At 35.5% G+C, this 24,805-nt stretch overlaps 5 protein-coding genes across 7 annotated transcripts; 2 read left to right on the plus strand and 3 right to left on the minus strand.

The window, feature by feature from the left end:
- Nucleotides 1-5,841: 5,841 nt before the first annotated feature.
- LOC147570025 (F-box protein CPR1-like) lies at nt 5,842-7,077 on the plus strand. The gene has a single exon (XM_086663739.1). It carries the CDS (start codon nt 5,842-5,844, stop codon nt 7,075-7,077), a length of 1,236 nt encoding a protein of 411 aa, XP_086519865.1.
- An 845-nt stretch (nt 7,078-7,922) lies between these two features.
- LOC147570026 (uncharacterized) lies at nt 7,923-10,385 on the minus strand. The gene has a single exon (XM_086656587.1). The coding sequence runs from the start codon at nt 10,282-10,284 to the stop codon at nt 8,215-8,217; it is 2,070 nt and encodes a 689-aa protein (XP_086512713.1). The 5' UTR covers nt 10,285-10,385; the 3' UTR covers nt 7,923-8,214.
- Nucleotides 10,386-14,317: 3,932 nt separating this feature from the next.
- On the minus strand, nt 14,318-16,042 carry LOC147570027 (uncharacterized). Its single transcript, XM_086656606.1, has one exon. The coding sequence runs from the start codon at nt 15,677-15,679 to the stop codon at nt 14,480-14,482; it is 1,200 nt and encodes a 399-aa protein (XP_086512732.1). The 5' UTR covers nt 15,680-16,042; the 3' UTR covers nt 14,318-14,479.
- A 2,297-nt stretch (nt 16,043-18,339) lies between these two features.
- LOC147570028 (glutamine synthetase N-1-like) lies at nt 18,340-23,417 on the plus strand. Of its 3 annotated transcripts, none has more exons than XR_015231375.1 (5): nt 18,373-18,849; nt 19,678-20,357; nt 20,942-21,454; nt 21,528-21,740; nt 22,669-23,417. XR_015231375.1 is itself a non-coding variant. In XM_086656590.1 (2 exons), exons 1-2 carry the CDS (start codon nt 18,418-18,420, stop codon nt 20,359-20,361), a joined length of 1,116 nt encoding a protein of 371 aa, XP_086512716.1. In that variant the 5' UTR covers nt 18,340-18,417; the 3' UTR covers nt 20,362-20,507. The 3 variants fall into 3 exon arrangements, 1 of the variants encoding a protein (XP_086512716.1); XR_015231374.1 differs by having other exon boundaries at nt 20,984-21,454; XM_086656590.1 differs by lacking the exons at nt 20,942-21,454; nt 21,528-21,740; nt 22,669-23,417 and having other exon boundaries at nt 18,340-18,849; nt 19,678-20,507.
- LOC147570029 (two-component response regulator ORR23-like) lies at nt 20,482-23,333 on the minus strand. The gene is made up of 4 exons (XM_086656591.1): nt 23,186-23,333; nt 22,645-23,049; nt 22,467-22,543; nt 20,482-21,782 (listed from the first exon to the last, which is right to left on the minus strand). Exons 1-4 carry the CDS (start codon nt 23,301-23,303, stop codon nt 20,892-20,894), a joined length of 1,491 nt encoding a protein of 496 aa, XP_086512717.1. The 5' UTR covers nt 23,304-23,333; the 3' UTR covers nt 20,482-20,891.
- Nucleotides 23,418-24,805: the final 1,388 nt, after the last annotated feature.

Genomic DNA, 24,805 nt, shown 5'->3' on the forward strand with positions numbered 1-24,805 from the left:
CAATGTTATTTTTAACAAAAAGTTCATCTCTCTGCTCCCAGTCGTTTTCTCTCTCTCTAGATCGACAAAGGGTTCATCACCATCAAAAACTTGTGAAAACTATTTCCCGATCTTCCTGATGAGTGGTGATCTATTTTGTGGTTGTGGTGGTTGTGTGGCAGGTGGTGGTGGTGGCAGTCTGGCTGTTGGTGGTGGTCTTGGTGGTTGTCTGTGTGGTGGTGTGGTGTGGTGGTGTGGTTTGTACCTGTGGTGGTGGTGGTGGTGTCTGATTGGTGGTGGTATTTGAGTGGGAATATTTCTAATTTTTAAGGGTATAAATGACATTTAACATATTTCAGCCATTTACATTTGTTTTCAGACTTGTTTTAAAGTCTGAAAAATATAGGCTATTTTTCAGCCAATTCAGACCTTGGTCCAATTCAGCCAAATTTTCAGATTTTCTTAAAGTGAAAAAACAAACATCTGAAATCTGAATTGAGTTTCAATTCAGATTTCAGATCTGAAAAAATAGAAAAACAAACAACACCTAATTCTCACTCACTGTGACAGATTATAGTCCATCGATTATAATTCATTAACATCTAATAGATCGTCTCCTCACATTATCGATTACCCATTCATCTCTTTGCCATTCAGTCGTATTCGTTTGGTGGGTTCTTGTAATGGTTTGATTTGCTTCACTTGTAGCTGTCACGATGCTGATGATGATTGTTGGGAATACTACCTCTGGAATCCATCTACTGATGAATATAAAATAATATCTTCACCACCCTCTCTTTCTGGTTATATTGAAGATAATATATTAAGTGGTTCCAAGGTGTTGACATAAACTCCAGAAATCCCTAGAGGTTCCAGGTTCGAATCTCAAAGAAGGTGGAATCTTTGGTTATTTGAATTGGGGTTATTAGGGTGTAAATAATGTTGTTGGGCTTTAGGCCATGTCTCGTTGGGCTATAGGCCGGTTCTGTTAGTGTTTGAGTGGGCGGTTAGCGAGCTTATCACATCTATGATGTATCAAGTGCCAAATGTAACGACATACGTGTAGGGATTTATACCCTTATACTAGTGTTTATAGCGGATAACGACATCTAATGTCTAACACTAGTATCCCCAAGATCATCATGCAAAAATAGTAATTAAACTAATGGAGATAGTAGATTACCTTAATCGCTTTTCCCTCGAACTAGTTGAATTGATTAAAGAAGACCAAGAGCTTCAAGTGTAGCTCCTCTACTTGGGACACGAGTAATCAACTTGATCTCCCACCTTGTTGTATAGCTAGCACACCAATGGTGGTTGGAAGGAAGAACACCTTCTTCTTTGACTAGATAGATAGTTAATGGGAATTAGCTCACTTTCTCCTCTCTACTTGATGTGGTAGAGTAAGAAAGCTTAGAGAGAAATTCCACACCTTATTCTCTGCCCTAAGAGTGTTTATATAGAACCCTAATAAGAATCCACCTCCTTTTAGGTTTCCCAAAACACCCTTTAGAATAAGATTTAGGGAAATAGTCGAAAATAGCAACTATTGATATTTTCTCAATTCCCTAAGGAGGAGGTGTCCAAACACCACGAAAATTGGCAGATATAATGTTTATTATATCAGAAACTAACCCTCCAAAATTCAGCCCAATCCGAGTCCTAGAAGTACCCGAACCGGTCTAGGCCCAAAAACCCTGTTTTTGGCCTTTTTGTATATCTTTGCCTAATTCCTTTTTAGGCCTATGAGATATGTTTATGGGACACTCCCATGATTATATCTCACTCCCACTAGTCATATCCTAGATCAATTTGTCACTCTTATGTGTAACCCGTTGTAGGATCCGATCGAAGTTAGCCGCGAATTACTTCGTAATTCGACGATCGTAGTTGGTCTCTAGCTACAACTCTACGATCCCTAAATCAATCGGACTTGATGATCTTCCACATCAATTATCCTATCCGACAAATTGTTCGCATTGTCACCTTGGTCGAAGGACATCTCCTTCAACTCCTTCAATACGTAGATCGTAGTCGACTTCAAAAAAAAAGAAAAATTACAATCTATAGTTCACGCTCCAATTCGTGGGAAGTTGTGGGCAACATTCCTTTCAGACTCATTCGTACCGATCGTGGTATCCTTGCTAATGGAGCTCTTCATTGGATTGCAACTCCGTTTATAAAAGGATCGAATAAAACTTCATACAATGTTATACTTTCTTTTGATGATACGGTCGAGGACAGTGTTGGACATGTGCCAGTACCAGAACATTTGAAAGACAAATTATCAACACCTACGGCAGAACTTGGTGTTGTGCGTGAGAATCTTTGCTTCTCCTTTGCTACTAGTTTGAATCTTCATATGGAATTGTAGGTATTATTGGACTATGAAGTGAGTGCACCTTGGACTAAAATGTATACCATTTGCAAAGACAGCTTTGATCAATTCATTACTCCGATAAAATATTTCGAAAATGGAGACGTTCTATTCGACAAAAATGCTGAGGAGTTACTTTTATATGAGAAAGGTAAAAGAGTTATAATTCCCAAGCTAACGACTGATAGTTCAAATAACTATATTCAAGTAGTGACTTGTATCGAAAGTTTAATTTCAATACATTCTGAAACTTATTTGAAGCGAGATTTAGACAAAACAATCTGCAAAACACAAGAAGAACGTCACGGGTAAGGATTAATCTACCAGGAGCATGCAACTACTACTAATTTTGTATTTGTAACTAGCAATATATTTAGAATTAGTCGTCTGAGGGTTAATTTGCTTTGCCTTTCAAGAACTCCATTTCTTTATCATGTTATAGTTCCAGCTCATCTTTACATTTTTAATACATTTTGTCTTTGGGTATGTTTGCTAAAACGAATTTCTTTCGATTATTTGAAAACCTTATTTAAAATTATGATTTCCTAGTATATAAATGGTTGTAATGGGGCACAAATTTTTTGACTATTTAAATCAATTTAAAAGGTTTTGTGGAATTTCAACAACATTGTAGATTTCTCGTCATAAAAGTGTGAGATCTACAAAAGCTTAAACTTGGATTTGGCATCTCGCACCTCGACGAGCCCATCCAGAGCTGAAAAGGGCGTCGCCTAAAGTGTTGCAAATCTATCAACCTAATCATCGCAAAAGTGTGACATACAAAAGTACCACTTGTAGACTTTGTGACAAAGCCCTTGCAAAAAATGTCACTTAAAGTGTTCAAACTATAACTTAAAGCGTCTTAAAAGATGACACCTAAAACAGTACAAGAAAGTGACACCTAAAATATAGCAGAACTGATATTGATTTTTTTTTGTTTTTAAAAGATAGCCTAAAAGTGCGACAAAGAGTCTACAAAAACTATACAAAGCGTCACAAAAACACATCCGAAATTCGCACAAAATGGGTTGCAGAAAGTATCCCAGTAGTAGAACATTCGAAATCCTTCGATAATTATCATTACTTTCGTTGTCATTGTTATAGAATCTAGCTTCCACAATTTTCAACGTTTTCGTTATGACTTAATCATCCTCCACTCATCTTCACCAAGCATCCAAAATGTGAAAGTTGCAAGAAGACAAATAAGAAAAATCATCAAGTCTTTTTCTCTCCAAATCCGACGCTTTAAAATTTACGTGCTCCAACTTGGGGTGGGGGTAATATGATACGTAATATATAAAGGATCGAAATGAATAGATCTGACGATCAAAATGAGTCAAAGAATTAAGATACGTGTGTAATATGTGTATGTACGTGACAGTTTCGGATTTAGTTTTGATTTGGCCAAAATGGTAGATTAGGAATATAAAAAATATTGGGTCAGAGCTTGATGATGTATAAATGACCGAAAAGTATTCTTGGAATCCGAAACAAACTCTCAGATACTTATAGAGGGCAAAACAATGAGACGGATCGAAATGGAGGGTAGATAAGGAATATAAAAAATATTGGGCCAGAGCTTGCTGAGGTAATATGATACGTAATATAAGACCGATCGAAATGAAGAGATCTGACGATTCATTCTGGTGAGTCAAAAAAAGGGGGGAGTGCTATAGAAAGAAGGGTAAAAAAGTAAACAAGATATTGACGGTTAAGTTTGACTAATACTTGGTCGTTAAATTGAAAAGGGTTATTTAGTGATTAAAAAAATAATAATGTTTTAGGGGTTAAACCCCATTTCCTCTTTTTCCGTCAAAAGCTCGTTAAGTAGTGCACGTGCCACTCATGTGGGTTTCTTCTGACGATCTTGCCCTCCATCCAAATCAACCGTTGAAAGATTTAATTTATTTTTTAAAAGGTTTTCTTTCCACATTTAAGTTTCTCAACCACCCATTTTTTGGTGAAGACGCGGGAACGTGAGAAGCCAGTAAACCCTTCCCTTTAGACTATTCGTGCAAGATCCCATGTTTTTCGGTTAAATATAGAAGACTAAGGTTAGACGAGTTGGAGCGCCCAGCGGAGCTCATGAGTTTTAGGATTCATTTCGAATATTTATTTTGGTTGAACAAGAACACTCATCGGACATATCTCGAGGAACCGGGAATTTCGGCTGGACTTATTTGATATTCGGACGTTATTTTGACTTCGCTCGGAAGTTAATAGCATATACTGTTGTTGTCGATGAGTGTAGTTCGGTTTCGGTTGGGGTGTTTTGAAAATATTAATAGGTTTACAATTCAAAGAAGGTAATGGGTTTTGTTGGATTTTCCGAACATATATATATATATAATTTTTTGGTTGGGGTTTATATATTTATTATTAATTACTATTAATGTTTTAATCTAAAGTTTGAAAAGTCAAATGTTTTAAGGTTTACAGGTGCGGCCGGTTCGATTTACAGAGGAGACTCTGTCGGATTTCTGTCTCGTCTGTGAATTGCCGGGGCGTGGTCGTGTCTATTTTGGGACACGGGGCGTCACAATTCGAAACCCTAGGGTTTTTTCGATTTCAAGCAAAAACTGAAATAGATCGAAAGGGTTTTCATGAAATCTTGTACCTATATCGTTTTCATCTCTTATTTCTCTCTCTACAGCTTTTGGAATACTCAATCTCATAACAGAAAACAACTTTGGTGCTTTCGTGTGATTCATGTGATTTCACCTTACAGATTTGGCAGCTCATCTCCTGTAATAACATGAAAAATACGACCTTTAGTGAAGGACCCCCACTGTAAAACTAATATTTAGGGAAGGACCCCAATTATAGTAAAGGTGATGAAGACCAACTGTGGCTTACCTAGTTTGTTTCTTCACGTTTAACATCCCCTCCCATCGTTTTAGCACTGACTTAATTAGCAATATTAGGATGAAGAGATCGGTTTGAACATCCCTCAATCTAATGATCTCTACATAAAGAGGGTATTTCATAGGACCTTTGGGATAGAGAGGGGCAATTCTGGTACATAGTTCCAACGGTTCGGAGGAGGGCAATTTCGCCAAAAGAAACCCACGTGAGTGGCACGAGCCACTTAACGAACTTTTGACGGAAAAATAGGAAATGAGAGTTAACCCCTAAAGCATTATCATTTTGAACCCCTAATTGGGGTCTGTTACAAAAATATGATGGACCACTTTTCTAGGTGGTCACTAATTGGGGGCCGGCCTTAATTGGAACCAACCCATGTCCTTAAAGGTGAGATGAGGTAAAATCGGTAAGGACTAGTATTTAACTTCTATTTTTTATCTTTTTCTGTTCCCTAAACATTTTTGTATCCGGAACCCACTTCCCAAACGAACTTCTATTTTACTGTCCAAACCGAACCCCATTAGGAAATCATCACATTCACCATATAGTATATATATACTCCTGTTTGTGGTCAGTCATCTTAATTTCTTCCCACAAAATCAAATTCCTTCTCTACAAGTATGAAGAAAATTAAAAGAAGTCGAGGTTCAAAGTCGAAAATCCACCTCCACGACGAAATCATAAATATCATACTTTCAAAGCTGCCCGTGAAATCAATCTATAGATTTAGGACAGTATGCAAGGGATGGTGCTCTCTATTCTCTGATCCTTATTTCATTGAACATCACCTCCTTCATCATTCAACTCAACAAGACAAATCTAGTCTAATTCTCACTCACTGTGACAGAATATACTCCATCGACTATAATTCATTAACATCTAATAAATCATCTCCTAACATTATCGATTACCCATTCGTCTCTTTGCCATTCAGTCGTATTCGATTGGTGGGTTCTTGTAATGGTTTGGTTTGCTTCACTTCTCGCAGTCACGATGATGATGATGATTGTTGGAAATACTACCTCTGGAATCCATCTACTGATGAATATAAAATACTATCTTCACCACCCTCTCTTTCTGGTTATCTTCAACATAGAATATTAAGTCGTTTCGAGGTTTTCTCGTACGGGGTTGGTTTTGTTTGTGATTGTAAGCTTGATGATTACAAGGTGTTTATTATTACATCGATGTTTGACAAAACCTTTGATTATTTCTTTAGTGCAATTACAACCTATACTTCATGTTCCAATTTGTGGAAAGTCGTGGGCTACATTCCTTTCAGACTCGTTCGTACCGATCGTGGTATCCTTGTTAATGGAGCTCTTCATTGGATTGCAACTCCGTTAATAACAGAATCCGATAAAACTTCATACAATGTTATACTTTGTTTTGATGATACGGTCGAAGACAGTGTGGGAGATGTGGTAGTACCAGAACATTTGAAAGACAAATTATCAACACCTAACGCAGAACTTGGTGTTTTGGGGGAGAATCTTTGCTTCTCTTTTGATAGTAGTTTGAATCTTCATATGGAATTGTGGGTACTGAAGGACTATGAAGTGAGTGGGTCTTGGACTAAAATGTATACCATTCGCAAAGATAGCTTTGATCAATTCATTACTCCGATAACGTATTTCAAAAATGGAGACGTTCTATTCGACAAAAATGCCAAGGAGTTAATTTTATATGACAAACGTAAAAGTGTTACAATTCCCAAGCTAATGACTGATAATCCAAATAACTATATTCATGTAGTGACTTGTATCGAAAGTTTAGTTTCAATACATTCTAAAACTTATTTGAAGCGAGATTTAGACAAAACAATCTGCAAAAGACAAGAAGAAGGTCACAAGTAAGGATTAATCTACCAAGAGTCTGCAACTACTACTAATTTTGTATTTTGTGTTTGAATCTTAATACATTTTGTCTTTGGGTATGTTTGTTAAATGGAATTTCTCTCGATTAGTTGAAAACCTTATTTAAAATTATGACTATTTAAAACGATTTAAAAGGTTTTGTGGAATTTCAACAACATTGTAGTCATAAAAGTGCCACCTAAAAGTGTGAGATCTACAAAAACTTAAACTTGGATTTGGCATCTTGCACCATGAAGAGTCTCATCCAAAGCTGAAATGGGTGTCACCTAAAGTGTTGCAAATGTATCAACCAAATCATCGCAAATGTATGACATCAAGCACTACAAAAGTAGTACTTGTAGACTTTGTGACAAATCCCTCGCGAAAAATGTCACTTAAAGCCTTCAAAATATAACTTAACGCGTCTTAAAAGATGACACCTAAAATCTTACAAGAAAGTGACACTTAAAATATAGCAAAACTGATATTGAAGCTTTTGTTCAAAGATGGCCTAAAAGTGCCGCAAAAGAGTCTACAAAAGCTATACAAAACGTGGCAAAAACTCATCCGAAACTCGCATAAAATGTGTCGTAGAAAGTATCTCAGTAGTAGAACATTTGAAATCCTTCGATAGTTATCATTTGTGAAATCAAATATTTCAACATGACAAAAACAGTAGGAGTAGCAGACAAATTCCCTCGTCGATCTGAGGGCTATTTTAACTATCGTTTCGAATAATATCGAAATCAACGGTATCTAATGATACTAGTAACTCATAAGAGCTTCCCTCCTCAAATAATATCATTTCAATTATTCACCATAAAGCAACAAAAAGAGATTACTACTAATTTACTAGCAAATGAAAATTCATGATTTATCCAAAACTAATAACAACATTATTGCAGTAAAATCAGTTCAAAACATTATCACAGAGATCATGATTTCAGGATAAACCCAAGTATGAAAGAGAGCACATATTCCTTCCTTCTTAGATAGAAGGAAGTTTAGTTTCAACAATTTCAAGCATCAAACTTAAAGTACTTCAAAATGAACAAACTAGGTGTTTTCTCACACTCCATTTCAAATTTTATTAACCAAAAACTATTTGTAAAAACTTGATTAGAAGATGAACTACTACTACTTACCTCCTCTAGCAGCATAGGTAGCTGAAGCAGCAGCTAATATTGTAGTTGCAGAAGAAATCCATGTCCAAATGTTCTTGTTCTTCTTAGCAGCAACCACAGACTGATTGAGTAAGTTGATTTCTTTATTCATTACTTCAATCTTGTCTTCCTTTTTCTTAAAAACCCTTTTAATGGATTCCAACTCTATTGCAAATGGTTGAATTTCTTTCTCTACCACCTTTACTGAATTGTTCTTCGATTTCGCTTTTTGACTTCCACCCATGTCTTCATTTTCAGATTTAGTCAAGGTTTCTGCAACATTCTTTAAGATCATTAAAGCTTTCTTAGAGTTTGCTTCAGCTAGATTCGCCTTTGAAATCAGAGTTTGATTTCCTTTCTCTGATTCATTTAGTTTCTTCTGGAGTGCTGATTTCTCTTCCATTAACACTTTAAGCTTATGATCCTTCTTCTTCAGTTCTGTAGAGAGTGAAGATAATTCCTTCTTTTGTTGATTTTGTTCTTTAAGTGTCTTTTCTATATTCTTCTCTAATTCCTGAACTTTTTGCTTCAAGATAGTTTCGTCTTTTTTCTTCAATTCAAGATCTTTTTGAACACCGTTCTTCTCAAGAGTAATCCTTTCGAGATTATCCTTCATTTTTTCGAATTCGGATTGAAGTTTGCTAGTTTTTCCCACTTGGGTTTTGTAAGATTCTTCATGTTTTGATGAAACAACTTTGAGATTGCTCAATTCTTTTTGAAGTTCTTCAATTTCAGTCTCTCTCTTAACCTTTTCCTTCTCAAGATTAGCTTTCTCTTCGTCTATTTTCTTAAACTTTCTTGCTACTTCATCCAAAGTGTTCGAAACTTTCGACTGTAATTCTGCTTCACTCTTTTCCATTACAGATATGGTGGTTTTAAGCTTTTCAACTTCCTTTTGTAAGTCATCCATCTTCATCTTCAGATTAGTCCCCTGTTCATTAATCTCTTCCTTCTCTCTAACAAGTTCATCTTTCTCTCTCTTCAGATTCTCAATTGATTTCAAGGAATCAATCAACTTTCCATCAACTAAATCTTTCTCCTTCATCAAAGATTGAATATTCATTTCCCTAACTTTTCCTTCCTCAATAAGTATTTCTTTCTCTTTCTCTAATTGATTAAGTTTCTCCTGAATTTCTAATCTAATTTTATCAAGTTCAATGAAATTTGATTTCAAAGTTTTAGATTCAATTACCTGAATATCGAGATTCTTCTGGATCAAATTCATCTCATGAACAACAACTTCAGAAGAACTTCGTTCACGACCTAACTCTCCATTGACGATATCAAGCTGCTTCTGCAATTTCTTGATCTCAACATCTCGATCAATCTTTTCTTTCTCTAGATTACAAAACTTGATCTCCATGTCTGATTTCTGTTCGAGAATTCGATTATAGTCTTTCCAGATCCGCTTGATTTCATTCTGAGATTCTACATTACTCTTCTCCAAATCAATCACTAAATTCCTCAATCTATCTTCTTCCTTTTGCCTCTTATCACGATCGTTATTCATTTCAATTCTGTAATCACTAAACTCCTTATTCACCTCAATAACCTCTTTGATTTTCTCATTTAATTGATCGTTCAATTCTTTAGCTTCTTCATTCATCTGTTCCTCTAACGCAGCTTCATTCACTAGGGTTAAGTTATGTTTAATCTCAGCTTCCATAGCTTTATCTTGAAGAATCTTCTTCTCTTCCTCTAATATTTGATTCTCAGCTATAAATCGTTTGATTTCAATTTCAAGATCACTTTTAGATTTCATAAGAGTACTAACCTGATCACGTCGCTCCTTTGTTTCTTTCAAAAGGATATTATTAAGAGTTTTCAAGCTCGTAATCTTCTCCAATGGATTATAATTCTCTGTTGTTATTTTAGGTTTTCCTTCGTTCGTAATCGGTTTCTGAACCCTTTCTTGCTGAAAAACCTCTTTGAGAGGTTTTTCTTCACGAGAAACATCAATCTGACGAGGTTTATCTTGCTGAGAAACTTCTTTTGATTGATTTTCTTGATTAGATTTCTTCCTAGAAGCTTTGTTCTTCGTCATTTCTGATTTTTCTTCGTTCTTCTTCAAGGAGGAAGATCGAAGGTTTAGGGTTTATGGTGAAGAGAGAGAAAGAGAGAGAAAGAGAGAGAGATTTTTAAGTCGATTTCAAAATTTAAATAGGGGTTGGTGTTTGAGATCTTGGTGGGGTACACCCTCGTTGACTCTTAGTTTGACATACAAAAGTGAAAAATTTTATTAATGATAAAAATTTTAAGAGATATCTTTACTGGTTAAAAATTGAAATTATTTAGGAAATTAGATTATGTTTATTTATTGATTTACTATTAAAAATACTAATATAATTTTAATATGCATGTTTAAAGATATTTTTGATATTAGAAAATATCCAGAGAGAAATAAAACTTGATTTTATGCCTTTAAAGGATTAAAAAAAAAATTCTTATGATCAAGTCATAAATTCTTTATAATTTTAACAAGTAGAAATATATATTTTTTTCTTTTACTAAATATGCTGATTCAAGATTTCGTTCTTAAACCGGAAAATAATTTTATGTTATCTTTGAAGAAACATAATTACAAAATTCTCTAAAGAAAATATCACTATTTCATTTAATAAATCTACAGGCCATTTAAACAAAACTTTATGTGAGATATTCACTTAAGTTTGAAAAGTTGGTTGACATAATTGGCGAGTTAATGGAGTGAATAATTGTCCACCGCTCTTTGGGTGCAGCAGTTGCACACCCCTCTTAAGTCCATAAGGTCGTAAGATCGAGTATCGGTAGAAGCAGTTTGTCATTCAGATTTATCTCATGTAATTTAGGCAATATATATAGTAATATAATAATTTTTCGGGTTTTAGGTCTCTTTCATGTTGTCAGACTTTGAGTCTCTTTCATTATAGTCTAAATTAGGCGGTTATAGTGTTTATCACATGTATCAATGCTTTGTAACGACTAACGTAAATCGTAGTTGATTTCTCAAAAAAAAAAATGTGGAGTGAATAATTAAACTAAAGAGGTGAATCATAATATTACTCTTCATTTTCGAAATCTAAAAAGCAGATAAAAAATCAACTATAGAATTATAATTTGTTAGTATAGCTAGCTTGTTGTATAATTTTACTCATAATTCAAAATGCCATCAACAAGAATACTATCTGAAGTCCCTTCTACTCTTATGGATTTAATCCATTTTAACAAATACATGTTCAATTCAGAATAATAGTCCTAATTTCAGTGTTTCTTGAAACTGTTAGTGACCACTTTCCTAGCACATAATGAATCTATGATGTGATTCAGTAAACTTGTTATTAAACATTTGGTTGCAGAATAGGTAATATTTAATAAAAATATATTTGAATAGCAGTAGCAACAGTAACTAGAAAGAAGAAGATGAAAAATACTTTTAGCACAACAACAACCCATTAGCAATTTATTTTATTCTTTTTTATTGAAAGATTAGCAATTTATTGGGATACGAGGGTAAGACATGGTATATTAGAACCAAAAATTATAAATTTAAGTCTTCTATTTGACTAAAATTAAGGTAATTTGTTTGTGAAACTCGCAAGTTTGTGAAAATTTCGTTTTGGCCTCTAATGTGTGACTAACTCGCCAGTTTGTGAAAATTTTTAATTTTTCTGGAAATTCCCTTGGGGGCAAAATGGAATAATTTTTTTAATACATCTATTTCCACCTTGTTTCTCCTTTCTCCTCTGTCTCATCACTTCTCACCTCCACTTCATCTCTCTCTTTAGCTAACTCACCCTTCTTTTTCGATAGAAGGTTGTCAGTCGACAATCTATGGATGCCGACCTTCAATCCCAAATTTTTTATTTTTATTTTTTTCTCTATGTACCTTCTTCCTTCGTCCTTCTTTTTCGCTTGAGCTTACGTAATCAATCGATCTTCAAATTCATTAATAAGATCTTTGAATATTGATATTCCTTTTTTTTTTTTGTTGAAATAATATTGATATTCCTTATTTATGCAACTCAAATACCTACATAAGTCAACATGAGTTCTTATTTCTTTTGCCCTAATCAAATTTGAAAAGACAAGATTCATTTAAACTGGTTACCCGTTGACTGAAGCGTTCAATCTTCTCAATAAACTTTGACTGACAGATCAACCATTAAAAGAAACTCAAGAGTTTCACTTCCTTGTCGTCTGGATCTGGGGTTCCATATCCAGACCTTTGAGGAAGGGAGGTCATCTCCTTCGCTGATGAGTGTAGAGAGAGGGAAGAGAGAAAAAAGGAAGAAGAGAGGAAAAAAAATCTAAGACGAAGGTCGTCAGTCAGATGTTGTTGACCAACTATCTTTCACTTGAGAAGAAGGGTGAGGTGGTGACAGGAAGAGATGGAGTGAAGGAGATAAGTGATGAAATGGATGAGAGAAGTAGAGATGGGGTGAAAATAAATGTTTTATACATTTGTTTAGTTTTAGTTCCATTTTGACCGTTAAGGATATTTCTGAAAAAAATTTGTTGCTATTAGGCCCAAAACGAACTATCGGCACTTATAGAGCCTAAACGGTGAGTTAGTCGTAAATTGAAGACCAAAACGAAATTAACCCTTTACAAAATGTAGTCCAAGTCTTCATACTTACCTAGTGATCTTGATAATAGATTCATGAGGAGTTGTTGGTCGATCAACCGGACATAGATCTCCATAATATTCTTAAAAAGAATAGCGGTCAAACCTAACATTACAAAAAAGAAAAAGAAAGGGATTTTCACTTGTATATAGAAGTGATTTGCTTGTTATAAAAGATAAGAACATGTTGGTGGGGTTAAGTGCCAACATCCTTTCAAGGGTTTGTACAAATGAAAACAAGGTAATCATCTCTTTGCTTTTCTTCCAACTTTGAGGACATATTTATTGTATAGTTTATTTTATATGGTCCCATTGCCAATTTTAAACAACTCTTCTTCCATGGGGTTTCATGTTGGAAAATCTTTTTCTTTACTTAGTAACTCTCTTTCATCCTCATTTTCAGGTGATCACAATTCACCATTTGATTGTGACTTCTCTTGTTGTCAATTATTGCTTTAGGATGAAAAGATGAGTAGTTGTTCCTCAAGTTTAATATCAAATATTTGAGATTTGCTTACTTGATGTCTAACTAATACAGCTGACTAACGGTTGTAATTTTCACTTACTACAATCGACATAAGAATATATTTTTACATCTCAATGAAAGTTTATGGCAAAAGTTTTAATACTTTTGCTGGATATACATGTTAAGGTGATGGGGTGATAGGTTGGTGTTCGAAATTGGTACATGCCTTGACTGAGTTTACTGCCCACCAGACTCTCATATAAAACAATGGGTAAAATCGTTATTTAACAAGTGTGGGAACAACGATTTTGTCTCTCGCATTTCAGTCATCTTTCTAATTTTCTTTTATAGATTTGGACAAAATTAGTACCCTAATTCTGAATCGATGATTAATAAAATAGTGGATCTGAAGTAACGCATAGCCATGACAACACGTTGGAGACTGCAACATTTTCTCTAGTCAAGCATCCAAGGATCTTAATAAAAAATTATTATGCCAAAATATAATAATATCACTAAAATAGGGGTAAAAACAAGAATGAAGCGTACATAAAAAAAAAAAATCTCAGAAAAGAAAATAAAGAATCTTACACAATCAAATGCTTCCAAACTATGTATTAGTTTATATGAAGAACAAAAGCTCTAAACACCAAAGACAAAATGTCAAAAAACAATGCCTGGTTTTCAGATATTGGATCTGAAAAACATAAAAAGACACAAAACAAAAAATAGTAAACATTTCCTTGAGCTCTACCCAATCCAGCCATCTCTTTATCTTTGGGATGGAACAAGTAGATTAAATTGGGTCTTATACTTTTGATAATCAGATTAGCCCCGTTTGAAAACCTAAAAAAATATGGAATCGAAATGCAACTAAAAATTTCTCGAACATAACTCTCGCGTTACAAAATCATATTTCCAATATGTTTGCTTTGACAATCAGATAAATTTGTTTCCGCAAACAACTGTTTCGACGAACAAAAGATACAGAAGAGAATAGCTATAAAATATTCAAAATTACAACTTCACAATTTATTCATATTGTGGTAACATCATATCATTAACAAAATATAAATCACCAAATAACATAATTTATCAAAAAAATAAAAAAATGCTTTTCTTTTTCTATTCTTCCAATTTTACCCTTGAGAAAACAAGTTATTTTCACTTCTAACCTCTCCAATCAATACATTGAGAAGGAGGCCTTGTCTTCTCCGTTCCAGCACTGAGTGGACAAGTTGTATGAATCGGTGGAATCATACAATTATACTGTAAACAAAATGAAGTACTCAAAGGAATATCAGCCGTTGGATTAATCTGAATACCTGTTAAAAAATTATGCTGTAGGTACAGTAATTTTATATTTGCCGCCATTAAACTAGCAACAAAGCTACCGGGTATTTGACCCATAAATCGGTTACTATTCAGATAAAGATTCTGTACGGAGGCAAAAAACGGTGATATTTGACCGGTTAACCGATTATGACTAAGATCAACGGTTGTGATTAAAACTTGATTGTACGGTTGAACGTATCCTGAAAACAAGTTTCTTTGTAATTGAAGATTGTAAATCGGAAATGTGAACAAATTTGCAGGTAAACTGCCGGTGAACTGGTTCATACTTAGGTCTAAATAGTTTAACCGATTCAACCTGGTTAGTAATTGGTTTACCGGTCCGGTTAACCGATTTTTAGAGAGAGAAAGGTATTGAAGTGAAGAAGGAAGTGACCAACGGAAAAGTGGACCAGAGAGTTCATTGTTTTTAAGATCAAGACGAGTTAGGGTTTGAGAAAAGAAAGGAGGAATAAAACCAGAGAAATGATTATGACAAAGAATAAGATTTGATAAAGAATGAAAAGTTCCAAATGCTCTAGGAATTGAACCAGTAAATTGATTATAACTAAGATCGATTGTTCTAAGATTTCTAAGATCTGATAAAGAAGAATGAATTTCACCAGAGATGAAGTTTTTACTAATGGCTAGAAATCTTAGGTTTTTTAATTGAGACATAGATTGAGGAAGAGTACCTATGATTCTTCCAGGAACAATTGATAGTTCAACAAGAGCAGAAAGTTTTCCGATTGAAGAATCAATATGACCTGTTAATCCTGATGTACCAGCTCTTGGATCTCCAAGATTTAATGAAATGACTTTATCAGAAACACAATAAACACCTGAGAAATTGCAAGGATCAGAAGTAAAATCCCAAGTTGAGAAGAAATTTGAACCAGGTAAATCTGATAATGATTTACGAATTGCTTGTAATGCTAAGAAATCAAGAGGATCTAACATTGCTAATGAGTTCATGTATAAAGTACTATAAATCAAAACATAGAGATGTATAAACGATATTAAAGATTTTTTCTCCATCTTTTGTTCTAGAGAGAGAGAAAGAGAAGTTCTGAGTTCTTCAGGAGAAATGGATTCTTGTTAGGGTTTATAAGAGATAATACCAAGCTTCTCTACCGCTTTTCCGTGAATACAGATACATACAGGTTTCCCGTGCGAGGTAACGTGAAAGCTTTAATGGAGAACTACCAGCCAGCACAGAGAGAGTTAGAGTTAGAGAGAGAGATGAAGAAGAAGAAGAGAGTAGTTTCTAGAGAGAGAAAGTGAGAGTTTCTAGAGAGAGAAAAGATTTTATAGAGAGAGAGAAGACTTGGGAAAAAAGTTTTCACTGTTTTTCTGGTGTTCTTCTTCTCTTCCTTCTTTACTGTCGTGGCTTCCCAAAGAAGACCCTCTCTTGCCTCTTCCTCCACCTTTACTTTCTTGAGACTAGGTTCGGATAGACGAACGTCATCCAAGCCTAGAATAATTACGAGGCTCGGTTGACAACTCAGCATTATATTGGTGACTAAGCCAGACACGTAAGTAATTTATCATAAAGTTAAGCGCGTTCTTCTCGACAAACCGGTAACGGGTCCAATAGGTATGGCGGTAAATTGATTACAGCTATACAGTAGTGCCTTTAGTGTATGTCGTATAGTGATGGTCGTCTTTATATTCCCGGTCAACCGGTCACTTTTACTTTTTTATAAAATAAATTGTTGCAAATGAATCTGTGTCAGTTTTAAGGGTGTAACAAACAAGAATGGTTTGACCTACTGTTAAAAGGGTCACTTGCAATTGAGGCAACCAACGGTCTTTTATTTCTTTCTTTTTAGTTGATACAGGGGATCCCATGAACAGCTCATATGTCCTAAGAGTGAAATGTTAGCCTCTGAGACCCTCAACACAATCTGTTTGTTCGTTGTTCAGTTCGTTAGAGGTCATAGACACTGGGCCCTAGTGGCGAGCCACTAGCGGCCTATCTGCAAAAAATAAACAGGTAGAGTGCACGTGTAACGGTTCACTTGAGCACTCGGTTTCCTATTAACATACTTTACCTTCTATGTTTCAATGTCCATAACGTAAAAGGAGTTCGTAGTATTTATTTATGTAGTTAGGTTGGGTAGTAGTACATTGAAAGAAATGTAAATTTGTGGAAATCGGGTGGGAGGCCCAATTTCATGTTTTTTTTTGTCAAAAAGACAAGTTATCTTTTTGTCCTTTTAAGCCCAATATATAGTTTGGAAATAGTCTTGAAAGACAATTCTAAAAGCACTCCCATTTCTAATGCCGAAATTACCCTTAGAATCTTAGATTGTGAAGCTTTGCGATCTGGTTTACAGAGCTTTGCAAACTGGTTTGCACTGCTTTGCAATCCCGTTTGCATTGCTTTGCCTTGCAATGACTTTGCACACACTTTGCAATCTGGTTTGCAGAGCTTTGCAAACTAGTTTGCACTACTTTGCAATTTGATTTGTCTTGCAAACTGGTTTGCAATCTCGTTTGCAAACTGGTTTGCACTCTGGTTTGCAAGCTGGTTTGCAATAAGGTCAGTTTCGTCTTTTCCCTATATTAGATTACTTAGAAAAATGTCATGGGGAGCTGAAGCTTATAAAAATTTGATAAATCCTTTTTAACCAAAACTCAAATTTTTTAGAGAGTTTTGGTCAAATTTCCCGAAACAGAAATCCACCAACACTGGTTATAACATACTAGCACATCCATAAATGATACTTGAGCTCAAACAATTAGTTGGAACATGTTAATTAGTTTCGCGGTAAGAACTAAGAACTCATCCATTCACATTTTGTAAGTGAAAGTTGGGCATCTCTACTCTCTGCTTTGTTCTTCCCTTGCTCCTTGGTCTTCATTTGGTTAATTAAGCTGGGACCAATAAATTCTAGATAAGACCACAGAGATAGAAATTAAATATTATAAAGAGAAGAAAAAGAAGGTTCGGATATAGGAGAAGGAGAGCAAAACAAATAAATCTATGGCAGGAAAACTAGTTCTATATTTTTCAATTTTGAAAGTAGACAATGACTTTAGAAATCAATATTCATCTTCATCAAATCCAACGTGATGCTAACGAAATAGATTATCTTGTTTAACGAACTTCATTGCCTCTTGAACCTTTTTTTTTTTTCTTTTGTCCATGTCAATGAAGTATTCGAACCTACTTTTATGGAAGCAAGTAAAAAAACATACATGTTTCAACAACAAAAAAGTAAAAAAAAAAAAAAAAAAAAAAAAACACGGTACCATTCAAACGACCGAGGTTTCTCTTCTTGTGAGTGTGTTGTTCCTCTTCAGACTTCAATATTATTTCAAAAGGAGGTTGAAAAATTATAGTAACTCGATTGTAAAGTTTATTTTAATTCAATAGTAACATACACGTCTCTCTACCAAAATTTCCTCAAAAAATAGAAGCCATTGGATTCGTACTATTTGTTGATGAATAGTAGATATTGGTTGGGGTCAAAATAACTGTTCTGCTGACACCAAATGAGCTCACTTCTGCCATTTTCCATCAAGAAACGGCTAAGTTAGTTTCAATTTTTTACACATAAAAATAATGAAAAATGCATACTCAAAACCTTTTCTGCATGCATGTCCATACGTGGATAGCCAAATTTGCATCCACCATTGTTTCTTCTCCATCCAAACCTCTTTTTAAATCAATCACCTTCTTAGTTCCTCCCATCCTCTTCAATCTCTTAATCTTAGTCAATCAACTTAATTAGGGTTTTTCACAAAAACTAGGAATCTTATTCCAGAAAATGTCCACATTGATATCTGATTTAATCAACTTAGATCTTACTGATAGTAATTCAACTCATGAGAAAGTGATAGCTGAATACATATGGATTGGTGGGTCATCATCAATTGATCTAAGAAGTAAAGCTAGAACTCTTGTTGATCTTCCTTTTGGGTCATCATCATCAATTACTGGATTTGATCTTAATGATATTCCTAAATGGAGTTTTGATGGATCAAGTACTGGTCAAGCCACTGGAGAAGATAGTGAAGTCATTTTATGTCCACAAGCAATTTTTAGAGATCCATTTAGAAGAGGTAGAAATATTCTTGTTCTATGTGATACTTATACGCCTGCCGGTGAACCGATTCCGACCAATACTAGGTTTAATGCTATGAAGATCTTCAATGATCCTGAAGTTGTTGCTGAAGAACCATGGTTTGGTATTGAACAGGTGATGTTAGAACATATTTTCATTGTTATCTTATTAATTAGTTATGCTTAATTATTGGTTTTTTTATTAATTTAAAATTGAATAGCACCACATGGACAAAGAGAAAAATAATAAGGAGTTTTCCATAATTTCATCGTTAACCTTCTACTTACCAAACCCCCTTTGGTTCAAGAGAAGAGTGGTGCCATTTCTCCTCTCCAATAAGGGTATTAGTTGGGTCGAGTCTGTTTCAGGATGGCGAGCCTGCCTCGGAGGAAATGGCTCAAGGTAGACTAGTCCGACCAGCACATCGAACCATGAAATCAAGTGAACCCCGCAAAGCCTTTAGATGGGCTCGGTCGGCAAAGGCCAAGACATGTTTCTAGGTAAACTTACTCGACCAACATAACAAATGAACCAAGCCAAGCTAGGGCCTAGGGTAACGTAACAAGGCTTTAGGCTCGCATGAGCCCAAACCCGACAGACCCGAACCAAATAGTTAGGTGTCTTGAGTATTGTTAGGCCTCACACAGGCCTAAGCTGTACCCAAAGCCTAAAATAGACATTTTCAGAGTGACTACACCAGATCTTAAATTAACTTAGCAGACCCAACCAAACGATCTTTATACATCCCAGTTTAAACAGGCAAAACATAAAAAGAAAATATATATTACATGATGGACACATCGCGCATAGCGTATGATTGTAGAGGTCTTAGTTAGCCCGACCTGACTGACACCCCTACTCTATCGCCTAACCGACTAGACCGGGCTGTCTAGCGTGTGTGTCTGGTCCTAGCCTAGCCCCCCAAACTAAGTCTAATATTTTTGGTCCATCCATGAACAACAGGAGTACACCCTTTTGCAAAAAGATTGTAAATGGCCGATTGGTTTTCCAATTGGATCTTCCCCTTCTCCTCAAGGTCTTTACTACTGTGGAATCGGCGCCAATACCATTTTTGGGCGAGAAATTGCTGAAGCTCATTACAAAGCTTGTCTTTACTCTGGTCTTAATCATGGCGGAATCAATTCAGAAGTTGCACCAGGACAATGGGAATTCCAAATTGGACCCATTACTGGAATTTCAGCATCGGATCAACTTTGGGTATCTCGTTATATTCTACAAAGAATTGCAGAAATTTCTGGAGTAATCGTCTCTTTTGATCCTGAACCAATTCAAAAAAACTGGAATGGGTCTGGTGCTCATACAAATTTCAGTACTAAATCAATGAGAAATGAAGGAGGATTCAAAGTTATAATGGAATCAATTGAGAAATTAAGATTAAGACATGAAGATCATATTTCTGTTTATGGTGAAGGAAATGAAAAAAGATTAACTGGGAAGAATGAAACAGCAAATTATCATGATTTCTTATGGGGAATTGGAAATCGTGGAGCTTCGATTCGAATTGGGAAAGATGTTGAGAAAAGGGGAAAAGGGTATTTTGAAGATAGAAGACCTGGTTCTAATATGGATCCTTATTTGGTTACTTCCTTGATTGCTGAAACTACTATTCTCTGGAAATCAATGTAAGAACTCTAGGGTTTATGATATTTAGTTTCAGGGATTTCTGTACTGTGATTTTGTTAATTTTGCTAGTTCAATCTTGTTATGAAATAAATTTTGTATGGGTTTTGATAAATTAGAATCAGATATGAATCTCAATGATTTTTATTCAAGATCATAAGGCAAAGAACAATAACATTCAGTTTATACAGGAAAACATAACAAACACAACTAAAGTAGGGGTAGTGTTTAGGTTTTTTTCTCGTTCGTTTGAATCCGACTCAGGCAGAAACAAACATTCTGATATTTGACCCGAATCCATTCATATCTCGAGTCAGATTTTAGGTCTAACTTAGAAAAATAACAAACACTATTGTAGTTACTCAAGGGACTGAGATAGCTCCTTACTAACTACCTCTCCTACAGAATTGAGAGAAAAACAAACAGTCTGCTACCTTACTCGTGGCAGTTGTATCTCGTGTGAGATTTCAGATAAGAATTTTAAAGGAATCGTATAGTTTTATAACCTTCACTGTGCTGAGGTGGTTTTTCGTTGATTATAGTTGATCAAAGAAAAAATCTTCATTGGTTTTCGTCTTTATGTCAGTATCTGATTTCTCGCCTCCATTTTGCTGCATCATATATGAAGGACCAGATGGATTTAATGAACTGTGTGTAAAATTTGAGTTCTGGCTGTAAGCTTGATTTTTATTCTCCCACTCTTGTTTCGGAACTTGATTCATATTTTGGCCAACATTACCACCCATACCGACCGAAGAGAAATTCGAATGGCAATAAGGACGATTATCCAGTGGCAAGGAATTCGAAGAAAACCCACCTAATGGAGCACTATTAGGCAACCAATTGTCGTTGACCCGACCCTGAGCTCCGGGTAAATGAGAAGTAGAACCGAACCCGAATGGTGCATTATTTCCAAACCCGGTCCTATTTTGAGTTTGTTGTTGAAGACCTTGTGGGATTAGAGAATTGTTCTGAACATTATAAAGTGAGTTGTGTGAACTACTACCACCGGGAAAGACATTGTTTTGTTGTTGCCATTGTTGATCAAGTTCTAGTGATGGTGGCATTCCTTGAAGAAAACTTCCGTTCCGATTTCCTGGTAAAGAAATTTCTTGAAGCTTTCTGAAACCATAGGTTGAGTTGCTGATGCTTTGGTTTTGACCTTGTTGCAGAGTTCCAGAAGGCGATCCCCGTAAGCTTAAACCAACAGGAGTGATCAATCTACTGCCGGTCGATCCAATTGGTGGGAACGATGTGAGAGAAGCATTTGGTAGCTGACCGGTTCTGGAAAAGTTATGAAAGTCACTAAAAGCATCGGATGAACCACCCATCGGGTTATAGAGGAAGTCGTTGGACCCGAATGTGGAAACCATGTTAGCTTGCTGGTTTGTCTCGTAACTAAGCTTTTTCATGTAAAGTCTATATTTCTGCAACCAAGAAAACACTAATGAGAAGTAAATCACATGGTATATTGTTTCCTGAGCCCAAAACTATGATACAAACAAAAGCATAAGTTGTACTTCGAAAACAAAAGAATGGGTCTGGCATGAGATAGAAAATGTTGATTGATGCAATTTCAGTGATGTGTAGTCCCTGAGATACTAGAGAGATTCCTGAATTAGACTGTAGCTCGAGGCAAATGTGGTTCACTCAGCTCGAGTTTGCGAGACGGATCGCCCCTTGGTTTTCTCATTTCGTCAAGCTTACAGTGCACTAGTACAGGAATATGTCCATGGCTCGCCAACCCGTACATAGACCATTGGTGAATGGCCTGCTAGGGAGAGAAGTGCTTGACCAGAAAAAAAACATTCTAGCCGTTTTATGCCTGTTTGCGGGTGTCTCCTTCAAAACCCCTTGTTTCGTCAAGGCCTGTTTCGAAATGGGTAATGTCGGGCTAGCATGTCTACTAAACGAACCGTATGGGATCATTTCTAGCCTTTCAGGCTGACACGGCCGTTGTTAACCTTTATTTTATGGATTACTCCGAAGTAACTCCTTATAGCTCGAGCTGGACCAGGTCCCAACTCCCAAGCCCAAACTACTTAGATCTAGTTAACAAACATGACATCTCTTTTCAATTCGAGTTATTTCCGGAGAAAAAGGTGCCATACCTGAAGATGACTCGCCACATTTTCTCTAGTAAGCTTTTCGACGTTCATCAGAGCAACTATCTTTTTAGGTACAGCCTCTGTATCGAAAAAACAGAGACACAGAAGAATTAAAGAAGTGTAGATTTATAACTAGAAAAATGAATAATATTATGATGTAACTGTATATATAATAACATACTTTCAATGCCTAACTTTTTTACAGCTTCGACAAACTTTCCGTGAAGCTCAGGAGACCAAACAACCCGAGGCTTCTTCTGGGAAGATGGATCGTCGCTCTCAATGCCATAACCTTCACCTTCATCACCAACATCTTCTTCCTCCTTTTCTTTTCGTTTCCGGGTAATCCTTCTCTCTCGATCATCATTTACTTCAGAATTTCTCCTATTTTCTTCCATTTCGTGGTGATGTTTCTCTGAATTTTCAATGTTGTTTTCGTTCTTCGAGCCGGAATTTTTCTTTCGTCTAATTACATGTTGCCATATGTTCTTTAAGGACACGATTCCTACAGGTTTAATTAGGTAATCACAAGCACCATGCATAACTCCTTTCATTACTAGTCTTGGATCGCCATCGGCAGATAACACTATACATAATTCAAACATAAGAAGCTGTTAACTGTATTCAACCCATAGATGAACAATAAGAAGCAAAAATCCACTGAATTCAACACGAAATTACATATATATAGGTAATTTAGTTATGGGTTCAATTAAACTCACTTATGACAGGAAGGTCGATTTCGAGACCAACTATCTCGAGAAGTTCGAATCCATTCATGTCCGGCATCCCAACATTGCTGATAACGAGATCGAACTTGTTTCTGTTATCTCTCAGCATCCTTACTGCTGTTCTTGCCTCAGTTGTTGTCGTAACTACGACATAAACAACAGCATATTATGAACAATATCAATCATATATATATATACATATATACATCAAAATGAAAGAAAATGAAGAAAATTCAACCTATAAACTTAAATTTGAACAACCCAACTACAAATTGTATGTCAGGTCAGATCATGGTAGGAAGAAATCCAGATTTCAAAAGAAGCAGAGAATAACAAAAGGAAGAAGATAAAGAAACCCAAGAATATGTGTATGAATATGAACGATACCATAGTAATGGCATTTTAGAAGCATGACTTGTAGGATCCTTAAGGTTATTCGATCATCATCGACGACTAAAACACGCATACCAATCGGAAACTGATCATTTTCTTCTTCAACTTCTTGACTGATATTACTTCTACCCTTTCTCCTCTTAGATTCTTCTGCTGCTTCCATTTTTCAGTATCAATCATCTTTCATGAAATATTTTTTGTGTGATTTTATTTTATGCTCAAATATTGAAACCATAACTCTGTTTCCAATTAAGTATTTTTAATTACTAATTACTTTCTAATTTTAGTCTTAAGAAAGATTTTGTTTTCCCTTAATTTATGCATATATAATCAGGAAGTGTGAAGGATTTCTTTTATTAAATTACCCATGTGGTTATATACTTATATTATCAAATCTTTACCCAGTTTAGATCATATTCCTTTTTCTTAATAAAAATATCATTTTGTAATCAATCTTATCCTTTTTGTGTATCTCGAGATTTAGTGACTTGCACACATTATAATGACTAAAATTACCAATTTTTTTTTGCGAAACAATGGGTATTTATCCTTAGGAGAAGACAAAACATGTATTCGTGTTACAACAGATACACGACAAGATTCATTTACCATAGTAACGTTCTTTTTGCAGATTTAGATTGTCGACAACCAAGTGTCAGGCCTGTCCGGGAAGTAAAATATGGATCTTGTGAAAAAAATCGTGACCCCGTCCCATCCTTTAAATATAAGTTGGGCTGCGCTTAGTAGTTTTAGTACTACTTTTTAGTGGAGATTCTTGAAAATATGAAATTTGAAGAGAGGCTCATTTTAAAGATGCTTCTTATCTAAGCTCCTCCTAAACCGAATTATCCGAAAACTTAAGGAAAGATAAAAGTTCTTTTAAAAAGAAAGTGACCTTCTGCCCGGCCCCAGCCCATCTTGCGGTTGATCCTCGTCGGGTGACGTAGCCGGACTTCAGCCAGGAGATGGGTCGGGCATTCTACCAGAGGAAAAAAAAAATAGGGTTTTTAACCCTCCTCTTTATGGTTTTACTTAAAAAACCTAAGTACAACAGTTAACATATATTATCACTGAATTTAGGGTCCCCCTTCGAGCACGGAGAAAGAGAAAAACATTTGTCTAGTTGCGATCTATTTTGAATCTTCTAACCTTTCAACCTCATTTTCACTTCGAATGACTTGGGGGATGAGCATTGTAGAAGAACTCTTAGGTTTTCCG

Source organism: Eschscholzia californica, unplaced genomic scaffold (assembly GCF_041429995.1).
Source record: "Eschscholzia californica isolate CP2 unplaced genomic scaffold, dmEscCali1.0.p SCAF_1, whole genome shotgun sequence".
In the NCBI taxonomy this organism is placed as follows: domain Eukaryota; kingdom Viridiplantae; phylum Streptophyta; class Magnoliopsida; order Ranunculales; family Papaveraceae; genus Eschscholzia; species Eschscholzia californica.